Here is a 15,808-nt window from a genome sequence, read left to right as displayed (position 1 = left end):
CCACTTTTAGGCTTTCCTTTTGCTAATCTCTTTAACTTCTATTCCTCTGAGTTTCACTCAATTCATTATTATCATGTGTTGAAGATTCTCTTGGCTGTTAGCTGCCAATCTCTAGGATATTCTTTTGTCACTCTTAATGAGTTGGGTTCCCTGCCACTTACAGTCCTTTTCTCCCCAACTCTTACCCTCATTCTGGTGGATTCTCCATAAAGTTCTGATACTTTCTCAAACCTCTAACCTCCCATTTCATCAGTTAGTTCATTTCCCATGATCCATTCCTTCACCCCAGCTTGGCTACACACATAAAAGGTCACATGCTTGATCTGCCACATATTTTCCATTTCCATGTTCATGAACTCTGAAATTTATTTAATTTATAAATTTATCTAACCCCTCTTTCTTCCTTGAAGCCATTATCCCTGTCTTCCTCTTCCCCTATGATTGCTGGTCTCTCTACCCCTCAGTTCTTTCCCAGGCTATCACCCTGACATGGCTACATTCTCATTCCAATCTTGACTCCTTGGTGAACCATCTCAACCCTCTACTGTCTTTTGTAGTCTCATGGCTGTTTACCCTGAAAGAAATCTTATCCTGCCAGGCTTCAGTCTTGGATGCTCTCATCACCTATTGCCTTTGCTTCTACTCATATACTATTGAACAAAGTTAAAGGAAAATCACTAACCTGATTTTTCCACTGCAAATTTCTTATAAAACCTCAACTTGGCTCTCTTACTGTACCAGGAGAATACTTCCATACTGTTGGAATCTTTACAAACTGCTAACTCATTAGAGTTGATAGATTATTGATCTGATCTTACAAGAAGATGTTTTGGGCCAGAACCTGAAACAAGGTACTAATTAGAACTAATTGATACAATGCTTGTGTTCACCTTTACTCATTGGAGTTCACAAGTATGAGAGATTCACCAAGTTAACTGTGTAACTTTTTGAATTCACACCTCCCTTGAAGCTCTTAGGGTCAGAGAGCACTATGGGAGAAAACCCATAATTCCTCTCTCTCGTATCCCACAATTCCTCTTTCTCGTATAAAAGAAACAGGCAGAGGCTCTCGGACAGATTTCAGTGGAGTTACTTGAAGAGTGGAGCTGGATTGAAGGCTAAAGAAAGCAGAGACAGAAGCAAAGGACAAAACTGCAAGAGCTCTTGGAACCAAACAGAGATAGGCCTTAACTAACCAGGCTATTTTGGAAGGAGAAAATAAACGTTTGTATTTTTACCAGCTGGCTGCATTTGGGGTAATTATTGATCCGAACTGATACTAAAGCTGCCTCCAAGAAAACCTCCCCCGAGAAACCTGCACCTCTCCCAGAGAGAACCATCGTCCTATATTATTATTATAAAGAAGAACAAGAACTCCACACCATACCTCCACAAATGTTTTACTATCCCATTTGCCAGAAAACTTTTTTAAACCTTTTCATCCCTTCTTAAACTTCAGGGATTTACCTTCCCTTCCAGCTGAGAAAATTGAGGTCATTTTCAGAGAACCCCATTTTCTTTTTTTTTTCTCCCTCATCTCATATCACTTAGATACCTTTGACCAGTTTTTTTAATCTTATCATCTATGAAGAGATGGCCCTACTCCTTGCCAAGATAGACCCCTCTTAATGTACCTTAAATCCTATTGTAATTCTGACTTCTCCAGCAGATTGATCTCTCAGTTATCCCCACTCTATCACTATATTTAAGTTCATATTTCCCCCATCCTCAGAATCCCTCACCTTGTTTGTCCTTCCCTGATAGGTATCATTCTAGATTTTTCTTCCCTTTCTCGGCTAACCTCTTTGAGAAGGCTGTCTACAATTGATGCTTCCATTTCCTTTCACCCTCTTCTTCATATTACAATCCAACTTCTAAATTCATCCAAATGCAGTTATTTTCTCCCAAGTTACCAGTGATCTTTTTAGTTGACAAATCTGGTAGTTTTTCTTAATCCTCATTTTTTTTAATGTGTCCGCTGCCTTTGATATTGTTGCTCACCCTTTTCTTCTTGATAGTTTTTGTGACACTATCCCGAATCTCTTAACTTCTGAACTGTTCCTTTTTCAGTCTGCTCTATTTAGCCTTCTTCCAGGACATGCCCTTAGCTGGTGAGGACCTCATCAAGGCTCTGAAATGTGTTCCCTTCAAACTTTATAATATTTTACTGGGTGATCTCATCTCCTATGATTTTTGTTATTTCCATGCTTCTCATTTTTAGATGACCTTCACACTTGCATCTCTAAATACTTCTTGGACATTTCTAACTGTATATCTTACAGACATCTTAAAACTTAAAAATCGAATCAGTTTGCTTAATTATAAAATGGGGGAAATAGCACAAGCCTTCTAGTGTTATTGTGAGGATCAGATGAGACCATATTTGTAAAGGGCTCAGCACAGAGCTTGGCTCTGTAGATAAGCTTTTTCTCTCTTTCTCTCTTTTCTCGACCTTTCCCAGAAGTATTCTCCATTTCTTAACTTTCCTATTACTGTAGAGGTACCATCTTCATCCCAGTCATTTAGATTTGGAATGTAAGTGTCTTTTGGTAAGTTCTAGCAAGTCTACTTCTGTAACATCTTTAATATACCCTCCCTTCTTTCCTCTGACATTGCTTCCACATTGGTGCAGAGCCCTCATCTCTTCATTGCAGATGCCTGCTGATTGGTCTCACCATATTGTAATCATCCTTAAGCCAGCACAGGAGAGCCAGTCAACTTCACCAACTTTCTCATCTCCTGGATTAAATAGGAAATTCTCTTTGGCTTTCGAAGCTCTTACTCATTCCTACCTTTCCTGTCTTCTTACTTTCTTATCTGCCTACCCCTCTCTATCATCCCATATTTCTGTGATCCAATGACAACCTTTTTTTTTTCTTTTTTTCTTTTCTTTCCTTCAAATAAAACACACTATCTCCCTATTCAGAGTATTCTCACTCTTCTCTAGATTTTGAATTCTCTCTCCCCACCTTCATTTCCTGCCTTTACTCAATTCCTTAAGGTCTCATGTTCTAGAAGTAGGTTATCTCAATCCCCCTTAAAACTAGGGTTTTCTCTCATTTGATTTACCCTGTGCATATCTTTTTTGTATATATTTGTTTGCATGATATCTTCCCCATTAGATTAGCCTCTGGAGGCCTAGGGCTGCATTTGCTTTTCTTTGTATTTTCAGTGCTTTAGCAGAGTGCCTGGCAGTCCTTAATAAATGTTGGTTGATTTGTTATTTCATATCCTAAATTGTGTTCTGTCTAAACCTTATCAATTATTAGAAAGGCAGCTGGATCTAGAAGGTTCTATCTCCACAATCCCAGAATTTATTCTATCTAAGGCATTGTACTGATAATGCAGCAGTAACAAAACTCAGTACCTAACCTCAGTGAGCTCATGTTCTTCTCTGGGGAGGGGGTGAAATATGACCTAAATTCAAATAACTATAACACAGACCTAAATACAGACAGATGTAACACAAGACAAAATGTGATAGTGGCAAAGGAGAGATGGAGACAGTGCTCTAAAAATAACTTAAGAAGAGGAGTGAATCAGCTGGATGAATCAGGGAAGGCTTCATGGAGGCCTGAAGAGATGCTTGAAGGAGAAGAGAAAGGTTTTGACAGAGAAGGAACACATTTCATGCCTGGATGATTACTTGCACACTTTTTTTTTTTTTTTTGAACTTGTAATCATTATATTTGTTATTGAAATGTCTACAAATGACACAATAAGACAACATATTTTGAATTATAATTTCTTATTTTTATGGTAAGCCATTTCTCTTGGGTGCAGAGATTCAAAAATTGGACCAGGAGATAATATACACACACCTCTAAAACACACAAATTTTGAATTTGTTCTTTTTAAGAATGAAAACAACACACTCATTGATTTATCAAATACTACCTTGCATTTTGTAAAGGACAATAATAGTAAATCTATTAATGATGTTAATAAGATAAAATGAAGACCATGTAAAAATTGCAGTAAGTTTAAGATAAGAATCAGGGGGCTCAGTCAGATTTTCTCATGAACACCACTCCATTTTGTTGTTTTTCTATCATTCATCTATGGGAAACAAAACTTATAAGCCATCTATTGTTTTATATAGGCAGGTGGATGCAATTAATCAAAATCTTTCATTTTAGAAGACCCTGATACTTGGTTGAAACTTATTTTCTCCACCCTCCCTCCCAATTTGGAAAGCCCCTAATCTGTCTTCCAAATAGAAATTTAATTACCTAATTTTATATCCAGACTTTTATCCTGGTTAATTATTTTTAGCATAGTTACTTGAGCTTATTTGACGTGCATAAGAATCTGCCTTAGTCCAAAGACCCTGAACAGAGTGACGAGGGAGTCCACTGACCCATTCATTTTGACTATCTACCCAAAAAATTACATGCTCAGATTGTTTCCTCAGTTATTAATTACCCACCACGGTATAAAATATTATACTCTCCTGTACTGGCAAATGAACACAAGCATATATTCTGTAAACATAAATATATCTTAAATTCACAAATAACTTTTTATTCTAATTTAAATTCTATTAAAATCACAATGGGAACTTAATTATTTGATGCAATTAATTAGTTATCTGATGCAAAACTAGATATTTGCTTGCACAAATTTTTAAGAGTAGGCAGAACAATTTTGAAGAAAAGCCAATTCATGAATTCCAATATAAAAGTAGTAATGTAAATTTAGAGTCGGAAAAAGATTGTAGGAATTATTAAATGTTAGATGAAATGTTAGTCTTCTATTGATAATGAATAATCATTAATGGTGTCATGGTCCATGGATCTGGACAGATATCCATTGTGATCATTTTAGGAATTAGATGAAGAGTATGTAAAGAAGAGGATGACTCAATTCATGGACATTAAATAGGAAGCTGTTGTAACTTTTTGATTAGAAACTATTTACAGTTTTTTAGCTGGGTATGTTAAAAATCTCAATCTGGGTCTGCTTTTAAGTTTACTCCCTTTAAGATCACAGCAAGATAATTGTATGGATATGTATACATATATTTCATTTACCATATATTTTAACATGTATTGTAATACTTGCCATCTAGGGGAGGGGAAAACTTGGAATAGAAGGTTTTGCAAGGGTCAATGTTGAGAAATTACCCATGCATATGTTTTGTAAATAAAAAGCTTTAATTCAAAAAAAAAATCTTATGCACATCATTTTATTTGCAGAAAGTGTAGGGCATTATATATAGTGCTTTGAAGGATTTGATAATCAGAGGCATCTTAGAGATCATCTAATTTTAGAATTATAGAAAGGAAGACCTAGAGAAACTTGTTCAAAGTAATACTGATAATGTTGGATTTCAAAATTAAATTTTCCAGTTCCTTTACTTTCAAATCCAGCACTTTTCAAAAATATCAATTAACATTTTTAGAACTTTTTTTTATTTTTAGAATTTTGCAAATATTGTCTCATTTGAACTTTACTGTACTTTAGTGATACAAGTATTACAAATATTATTATCCCCATTTTACTGATGAAGAAACTGAAGTTCAGTTTACACAGTCAGTATCCCACTGATGCCTCTCCAGCTAGGAAGTGTTAGAATCAGGTTTCTAATATGACTTCTGATAACCAGGATTCTTCATGAGAATTGGGTGAGATAACTGTAATATAAAGCATCACTTTGACAGATGCTTTAAGAGAGCTAAATACAAGTGGAGGCAAAGTGCTGAGAGAGATAAATGAATCATTTATAGATGGTAAAAACAAATTGGTTGTCTTCAAGTATTTGTTTGGACTTAGAGAATTTACAGCACAGTATTTTATATAATATTGAAAAAAATACCGTTTTCTCTCCACTTGTTAATTTTTCTTTACTAACGTATTCTAGGTTTTATTTTACTGAAAGCTCTATTAAATAGAAAGTAATTTCTGCTTTATCAGGAATTCATTGCTTTCCAAATTTAATTCTGTAATCTACTTTATAACATTAGGCTTAAATGATACTTTTGTCAACTTTTTTGATTTGTTCATTCTCTGACTTGCTTAGAACCTGAAATTTCATATAAGGTGAACATTGAATACCTTCAGTTGACAATCTCTTTAATCTCTGTATCTACCTCTGGACTCACCAAGGAGATAAATCTCGTATTTGTTCCCAGATGATATAATTGTTTATCTTCAGAGAACTCTAATAATTTTTTTTGAGTCTTCATGCTTTCTTCATGAAACTATATCTGTTTTCTGTGGCTTAATGGAATAAATTGAAATTCAGTAGATGGAAAAATTAATTTTCATAACTCCATTTTGATCTAGTTATATAGATATATTTTCTAGTTTTAATGTTGTATTTTATAAAAACCATGGGGAAAAATTTATTAGAGAGAACTGTTTCCTTTAAAATCATATTTTGTCATTTGCAGGTTTTTGGAAATGCTCCACCAAATACAATGACAGAAAAATTTTCTGATCTTCTACAGTTTACAACACAAGTTTCACGTCTAATGGTGACTGAAATTCGAAGGCGAGCATCAAATAAATCCACAGGTATCATAAATCAACACAAATTAATTGAGTTATGTAAATGAATAAAAGTTGATTATTCTCTGTTAAAATATTGAAATAAAATAAATGAATATTTGAGTAATTTTAATTAGCAATATTTTTCTAAATCCTGCCTTCCCATTAGCAGATGTTTGAATCAAATAGCAACATAATTTTAGTGTTGAGTTCTTTTTTATTAAGTGAACTTAGCTTTTATTATGTACCTATAGACCAAGGATTTAAAAAGAAAAAACACCTCCTTTCCACTTCCATTGTTTCATTTGTTTAGGGCCTAATGTTTCCCTGTCTCTGTCTCTGTCTCTTATTTCTCTCTCATTACTTTTGGTATGCTTAAATGGCACAGTGGCACCATTGTGATTCTTGGTCATTTCTTAGTAGCTTTCTCTTCTTGCTATTAGAATTTATTTTCTTTAATTTCTTCAATCCTAATCACTGATTACATTGCTGATACACTTGCAAGCCAAATAAGCACACACTGAGGAAAAAAGTAAACATTAGATAATTGTTATATTTTTTAATTCCCATTTTAAAAGCAAAAAAACCCAAAACTCAAACCCTATGGAATAGTGACAATACAGAATAATTTATAGAGTTTTAGATGTATGTTGTTACCTTTTTATTACAAGATATTGTTTCATTGAGGATTTGGTTATTTCCCTTTAGGAAGGATATTAGAAAATATGTCAGACTACTAACATAAATATGGTTTATCAAGTACTCATATAAATGAATAAATAAGCATTTATTAAATACTGATATATGCCTAGCACTGTGCTAGCTCATGGATGAGAATAAAAAGACAAAAATGGAAGGGAAATGTCCCTTTCCCCAAGGAGCTTATATCAAGTTTTTATGAACATTACTTTCATCTAGTCAGAAGATTCCTCCCTCCCCCCCAAAAAAAAATCTAATTTTTTATCTGTGTGTCCTTAATTTGTTGGGGAAACTTTTAACTCTCTCACAAAGTGGAAATTTTTGGCTTTTTGAGGGTTTTTTTTTTTTTTTTTTTTAAAGATAAGAGATTTTCTTTTTAGGTAAATTTGGGTGTGTGTGGTTTTTTTTCTTTCTTTCTTTTTTTTTTTTTTTTACTTCTTTGAGTTTTCCTTGTTTGTTTGAACTATTATTTAATTTTAGGTGATTTCTTAATTTTCCCAGTTTTCTTTCATTTACTACTTTGTATTTTGTCTATGTAATTAATTCCTGGGTATTTATTAAATGCTTATTATATACTAGACATTGTACTAGTTACTAGGGATATGAATACAAATATCTAAGCATAGTATCTGTGTGTGTCTGTGTGTCTGTGTTTGTGTGTGTATGTGTCAATGTGTACAAGTGGGTATACATGTACACATATATGTATGTATATATGTTGTATATAAATACACACACATACATGCAGTCAGTTATATTATAATGTGAATATGCTTCCCTCAAAATATTTCTCTATGTAAAACCACAGAGCTTGAGGAAAATGAAGTTAGAGATTATTGATGTATTAAAAAAAAAAAGATAGGAACTATACATGTTACATGGTTAAGAAATACATAAATACCATATTAAGGATCAGCTAAAGTTTTCTTCCCTAGGCTTCATAGACCATGACATATGGGAAGGGAGTAGTGTAGATCATCCCTTTTCTGCCGGTAGCTTCTTCCTGCTCAGAAAGTTAAACAAAAAATATGGTGCTTCACCTTGGTGAGAACCTGAAATGTGCTTGTGGAAGTGGATATTTGAATTATTGTAAAATGATGTAACTTCCTGAATTCTTGATCTTTCTCAAGTTAAAAATCATACAGAAGCTTGATTGTAACTATCTTTTATCAAATTTACATTTTTGACTGTGCATTATAGCAGAACAGATTTTTATGCATGTGTATGTAGGGGTGTGTGTGTTGTGTGTGTGTGTGTGTATGTGTGTGTATAATGTGTAGATATATGTATAGCTATATACTTATATGTATGTATGTACAAATAAATGTATGTGGGCCCGTAAGCATTTAAAGTTGTGTAAAAGGGATGGAAGGCCAGAGTGATGATTAAGATAAATGTTTTCTCAATCACATTACATCAGTTTCTAGTGAAATTTGATAGGCCAGAAAAAAAGGGTGTAATTTCTACTGTCATGATCCAGGAAACCAGAAAAAATGGATCTTGGACTTTTTTCAATTTAAAAAACAAAGATACCAATATTTAGATGAAGCAGATTTGTTCAGCACAGAATTGACAAGCTGGGATAAGACAGAAACTAGTATGGTATTTGCTGACTGAGAGTGAGAGAGTGAATTCTATCAGAATATGTAGATTCTTGCTCTAGTAGAAAAATTCACTGTGTCCTACGTATATTTTTTAAAAACATTTGTATAGAGAAGAAAAAAAAACTAATTAGTGCAGTAGTCATTGGAACGCAAAACCAGGAGTTTTGAGTTCTTTTATCTTCACTCTAGACAGTCGCTTTGCCCTTATTTCATAAAGTGTAGAAAGGCCATCTGTTTTATTTCTTTGTTGAGCTTTGAAAGAAAGAAAATAACTAAATCAACTTTAGGTGAATGAATAATTTTCATCTTATTCATAAGTCTATTTTAAATGAGGGAAGAAAAAAGTGAGATTATCAAAGACCTGAGTTGAGTATAATAGCAATATTTTTTGTTTGTTTTTTTGCTGAGGCAGTTGGGGTTAAGTGACTTGTTCAGGGTCATACATCTAAGAAGTGTTAAATGCCTGAGACCATTGAACTCGGGTCCTCCTGACTTCAGGGCTGGTGCTCTATCCACTGGCGCTCCAACAGTGTTTTGTTTTTCAGTTTATTGTGATATTTTGTTTCTTTTTTTATTTTTATTTTTTATTATTATAGCCTTTTATTTACAAAACTTTATGCATGGGTAATTTTTTAACATTGACCTTGCAACTTCTCTTCCAACTTTTCCCTTCCTTTCCCCCAATCTCTTCCCCTAGATGGCAGGTAGTCCGATACATGTTAAATATGTTAAAGTATATGTTAAATACAATATATGTATACATATTTGTACAGTTATCTTGCTGCATATGAAAAATGGGATCTAGAAAGAAAGTAAAAAAACCTGAGAGGTTTCCACAGAAAAAGAGGAAATGCTATGTTGGGGTCCACATTCATTTCCCATATAGTTCTCTCTCTGAATGTAGCTGATTCTCTTCATTACTGAACATTTGGAACTGGTTTGAATCATCTCATTGTTGAAGAGAGCCATGTCTGTCAGAATAACAGTATGTTTTTAAAGAAATCTTAAGGCATGGCTTCAGGCTTTTTTGAAGCAAAATAGGATTACATACTTATTTTGTCCTACTTGAAGTACTGGGTTATTATATTGTATTACTTTAATTTTGTAAGAAGCTAGATGGCATGGTGAACTTGGACCTAGAGTCAGAAAGACTCCACTTGATGAGTTAAATCCAGCCTCACATATTTACTAGTTATGTGATTCTGGGCAAGTCACTTAATCCTGTATGCCTCAGTTTTTCAATCTGGATTGGAGAAGAAAATGGTAAAGCACTCCAGTGTCTTTGCAAAGAAAACTCTAAATGGGATCACAAAGAGTTAGATATGACTGAAAAGCAACTGAACAACAGCTTTATTTTTGGCAAGTAAGTTGGAGGAAAAGTGGCCAATTATTTATTCTGGAATTCTCTGAATTTTTCTAAGAATTACCCTCCATTTAAAAAAATTTGAATAATCACCTTCCTTCAGGAATCATTAAAAAAACCCTAGGGGCAGCTAGGTGGCACAATGGATAGAGGACCAGCCCTGAAGTCAGGAGGACCTGAATTCAAATTTGGCCTTGAACACTTAACACTTTCTAACTGTGTGACCCTGGGCAAGTCACTTGCCTCAGAAAAAAAAAAAACTCAGAAAAATAATAGGAAATCATCATCTTTCTCAGAACATTACTTAAAATATATATATAATTTGTGTATGCAATTGTTGGGGGTAGAAATAGTGGTCAGGACTGAACTTCTGCTTTAATTTGTATAGGGAATTCCAGGTCAGAAATTAAATGGGATTTCTCTGTGATTTATAGTCTTGGTGTTGATTGCTGGCATTGCAAGGTTAAATGATTCCACCACGGTCAAAAGTCTTGCACATGTGTATGCAAGCATGCCTTCTGGAATGTAATCTTACAAAGAATAATTATGCTGTGTAGCCTTTTAAACTGCTGTTGAATAGCATGGTGTAATGAAAAGGGCACTGAACATGGAGTCAAAGGAATGGTGTATGAAAATTTATCTTTGCTACTTACTTACCAGTAGGGTGAATGTGGTCCAATTGTTTCACAGCTTTGAGTGCTAGTTTCCTCATCTATAGAGAGGGGAATTTAAACTCACTGATCTCTAAGATTCTAAACACTCTCCACAAGTTCATTCATTATATTTCACTGGTAGTCAGTGAGTAACCATTTATTTACGTGCCAGGTACTGTGCTGAGCTCTGTGGATGCAAAGACCATCTCTCCTTAGAAAGAAGCTCACAGTCTAAACAACTATGGACAAGTAAGCTATACATAGTATGAATTACAGATCATCTCATTAGATAATTTAATAAGTCATCATCCGGCAGTGGGAAGACATTAATAAAGGTTTCTTGTAGAAGGTAGGAGCAAGAGATGGAGTATCTTGTGGGATAACAAGGAGACCAGTGTCACTGGGTTATGTGATGAAGTGCAAGTGTAAGGAGATTGGAAACATGTGTGGTGGGAAAGTTAGGAAGAACTTTGAATGCCAAATAATTTTTTTTTAATCCTGTAGATGATAGAGAGCCACTAGAATTTATTAATTGAGTGTGTCCAGGTGACTGGAGAATGGACTGAGAATGGACTGCTTAGGGAGATAGAGGCCTGTGGACAAGGAAGCTAGGGTCTGACCAGTAGTGGGAAATGGTGCAAAAGAGCAATTGTAATTGTGCCCTAGTCATGTACCTAATGAGGAACAAGTTCAGAAGCAAACTGTGTGTGGTTCTGCTCTAAGAGCAAGAAGCCTTCAGCCCGGGAAGCCCGTAGTGATAGAACTAGGGAAGGAAATCCAAACCAAAGGAGAGCCAGCATACATTTGAGTTGCTCTGAATTTCAGATTCTCTCAGCAGGTTAATATCGGTTAACTAACATTAGTCTACTGAAACTTTCAACCAGGAGTAAATCAATGCACTCATTCTGATTCAAAAACTTTTTGAATTCAGCCCAGGAAAATCTTGAACAGACTTTGTACCAAATCACATCATTCTGGGAATAATGAAAATTTTGGGGAACCCAGCCTGAGCTGTGAAAGCAGCACAAGGGTTCAAGAGGACAGAAGCTCAGCTCAGACATTTTCCCAAGAAGTACAGAGAACCTAGAACTAACATCAAATCCAATGTCAAGGAGTAAGATGGACTGGGATTCTGGGAAGATAGCAGAATAAGGTGGGAAATTACCTGGCTCTCCCAAATTCCCCCACAAATTATTTGCCATATTATAATGTCACAAAGAACATAAAAGTTGGGGCAAGACAGTTGTCCACTCTGGTTGGGAGGCCATTAGGAAAGGCCTGACTGCCTGAGGTGGTGATCTGGCCTAATTGAAGTCGCAAACAACAAACAAGTCCTAAGGGCAGCTGTGTTCGGAGCTTCCCCCAGGGATAGTGTTGGTGTGGGATTTAGTTATGTGGAGGAGGCTTAGGATGAAGGGAGGATTTCAGCCTTCTGCTGGCTGGCTGTCCATGGGCACTGACCAGATGCAGTCCCAAGATGTGGCTGTGGATGAGCAGGGGAGAGCAGGCCTTGTTGGCTGTGGTCACTCACAGGACAGTGCAGTCCCTCTTTTTCCAAAACCCAGGTGTGAGCTGAAGCTTGCTAGAGGGACCTTGGAGAATAAGAGTGTTTGTGGTGACAGCATCCCTGGGTGTATGGCTCAAGGAAAGAGAGGAATACCTGAAGTTACTCATAAACCAAGGTGTGAACTAGAGCCTTAAATTACAGAACTGGAAGAACCAAAAAGTCAAAGGCCCCAATATAGAGCTTCAGAAAATAACATAAAAACCCTGAAGCCGAAGATATTATCTCTCACATGTTGGAGCCTAACTCTAACATAAAGTTAATAGACAAGAAATAGACCACTAAAAAGAAGAGTAAACAAAAGCACATTATCATGGATAGCTATTATAGGGATAGAGAAGATCAAAGCTAAAACTCAGAATAATTTCATGATTTTAAAATGGCTGCTTGTAAAGCTTCAAAGAAAAATGTAAAATGATCATAAGCCTAAAATGGCATCTTGGAAGAGCTTAGAAAAGCACTTAAATAATCAAATGAGAGGCTTGGGAGGAACTAGGGAAAAAAAATAAGTTTAATGTAAGGAAATCAAGAAAATTATGAAAGGAAAGTTAACCAATTAAAAAAAGAAATCTAAAACCTTACTGAAGAGAATAACTCCTTAAAAGTTAGAATTGGGCATGAGGAACCTAATGATTTCATAAGTCATCAAGAAATAGTAAAACAAAATCACATGATGAAAAAAATAAGAGAACATGAAATATTTCATTAGGAAAATAACTGACCTGGAAAACAGATTGAAAAGAGATAAGAAAGTTATGATTAAAAAAAAAAGAATCTAGACACTATATTTCAAGAAATTAAGAAAAATTTTCTTGAAAAAGAATTTTAGAATTAGGATAAAATAAAAATGGAAAAAAATTCACTGATCATCACCTTTAGAAAGAGATCCCAAAATGATTATAGCTAAGTTTTAAAGCTCCTAGATGAAGGGGAAAATAATGTAAACAACTACCAAGCTCCTTTTATGAAAAAAAAAAATAGTAGTGTGGATACCTAAACCAAGAAGAGCAAAAGCAGAAAAGAAAATTCCAGATTAATTTCACTAATGATTATGGATGCAAAAATCCTACATTAAATGCTAACTAGGAAACTAAAATAATCTGTCATAAAGATTACACATTGCAACCAAGTGGGATTTATATCAGGAATGCAAGGATGGTTTATTTAATTTAAGGAAAAATATTAACATAATTATATCAGTAAAAGTAGTAAAACCATAAGATTATATCAATAAATGCAAAAAAAAAGTTTTTGACAAAATACAACACTCATTTCTGTTAAAAAAAACATGTGAAAACATAGGTGGAAGTGATTTTTTTATGATAAGAAGCATTTACTTAAAACCATGAGCTATCATTATTGTAAGATGAGGAGTAAAATAAGGATGCCCATTATCACCAATGCTATTCAATATTGCATCTGAAATGTTAGCAGTGATAATGAGAGGAAAAAAGGAAGAGAATCACTTTTTTTTTTTTTTTTTTTTTTTGCAAATAAAGTGAAATTTAAATAATTGAAGAAATATTACTTTTTCATGAGTGGGAAAAGCCAGTATAATAAGCTACTTTTAAACTAATTTCTATTCTTAACTAATCTAGTCAATTCTATCCCAATTAAATGACCACAATTTATTTTATTGAGCTAGGAAAATGGTAAAGAAAAGAATAGTAAATTTCACTTGGAAAAACAAAAGGCCAAGAATTACAAAGGAATTAATGACAAGAGAATGTAAAGGAAGAGACCAGATCTAGAGTTATCAGATATTAAACTGTATTATGAGGTGATGATGATATCAAAACTTTCTACTACTTGCTAAGAAAACGGAAGCTGGATAAGTAAAACACATTAGACATACAATACACAGTAGCAAATGATTTTAGTAACCTTGGTTTTACAAATGTAAAGATTATACATTGGGGATAATAATTTATTGTTTGGTTAAAAAAATTTGTTGGGAAAAGTAGAAAGCAGTCTTGCAGGGACTAGGAATAGATCAATATCTTACACTATCAAGATAAGATCAAAATGGATACATGACTTAGATATAAAGGGAGATATAAGAATTAAAAGAACACACATGTATTACTTATTAGATTTATGAACAGAAGAATTTATGAATAAATAAGATAGCACTCTAAGGTATAAAATGGATAATTCTGATTACCTTAAATTAAAAGGTTTTTGCACAAATAAAACTAATGTAGCCATGTTTAAAAGGAAAGCAGAAAATTGAGAAAACAATTTTTATAGACGTTCTCAAGTAAAGGTCTCATATGTTAAATATATAGTCAGTTCTGTCAGATTTATAAGAATATGAATCATTCCCCCAATTGGCAATTAAAGGATATGAATAGGCAAGTTTTTAGATGGAGAAACCAAAGCTATATGATTAAAAATTACATGAAAAAGCAAATTATTATTGATTAGAGAAATGCAAATTAAAATAACTGAAATCTCATACCTATCAAGTTGGCTAAAATGATAGGGAAAAATGAAAAATGTTGGAAGGGATATGAAAAAATTGGGACATTAATACAACTGTTGGTGGAATTGGGAACTAGTCCAACCATTTTGGAGAGCAATCTGGAATTTATGTTAAAAGACTTTTAAAACTGTGTATGGAAGTTGAAGAACTATTAAGATTAGAGTGTTTGAGGGAATATCTATCTTATCCATCAAAGATGCCTATCACTGAATTGAGGAGAGAAAAACTATTAGCACGCCATAAATAAATTATTATTCTCATTATTTTTAAGGGATGACCTATTTCTATCATAAAGTACTATTTGTTGCAAACTTTTTTTTTTTAAAGCAATGATCAACTAGTAATGGGGATTAAAAATGAATTGTTTCATTGTTATAAAAGGACCTTATTAGTTCATGTGAACAAAGAAAAGGTCTAATAAGTAGTGGCTTTAAAGTATTGGCTAACATACCAGATTGACTACCAAAAAATTGATGGAAGGGAAATTGAGCTATGACAAATGCTTTCCTGAAGTCTAGGTAATATTGCATACACTTTTATATCTAGATAATTGACAGTTGTAGCGTGGTAATAAGGTCAGATAATAAGGATATCTCCTTATGATCACATTAGCCTGTCTAAATTTTTTTGTACTGTATTTTCTTTTATTTTCTCTTTCCCTTTGGTTTAAATTATAACATAGGTACTAGAATGATGGTTTCAGTGGAGAGAAAATAGGTGAACAAATTGGTATGGACAGAGTTGATCTCTAGATAGACTTTTTGTACCTCTTCCTGTAACTTTTCAGAACAAATATGTTATATAAATGTAGTTAGCTAAATTGTTTCCTGTATTCCTGGATTTTAGCAGCTTTATTATTTTTTAACTAAAAGATACAATTCAGTAATTTTTTTTGACTCTAGAGTGTTAATGTTATTAAGAGCTGATGAAATATATCCATCTGCTTAA

General features: G+C 33.9%; 1 protein-coding gene across 1 annotated transcript in view; it reads left to right on the top strand.

Annotated features, from left to right (window-relative positions):
* The window catches only part of WDFY3 (WD repeat and FYVE domain containing 3), a 316,134-nt gene that overhangs the window by 76,373 nt on the left and 223,953 nt on the right, over nt 1–15,808 (top strand). Inside the window, exon 3 of the mRNA XM_051965853.1 lies at nt 6,396–6,519. Coding sequence (XP_051821813.1) covers nt 6,396–6,519 — 124 coding nt within the window. The remainder of the gene's footprint in view (nt 1–6,395; nt 6,520–15,808) is intronic.

Source organism: Antechinus flavipes, chromosome 6, assembly GCF_016432865.1.
Source record: "Antechinus flavipes isolate AdamAnt ecotype Samford, QLD, Australia chromosome 6, AdamAnt_v2, whole genome shotgun sequence".
NCBI classification, from domain to species: Eukaryota; Metazoa; Chordata; class Mammalia; order Dasyuromorphia; family Dasyuridae; genus Antechinus; species Antechinus flavipes.
The sequence above is the reverse complement of the archived record's forward strand: the minus strand, read 5'-3'. Positions and strand labels throughout refer to the sequence as shown.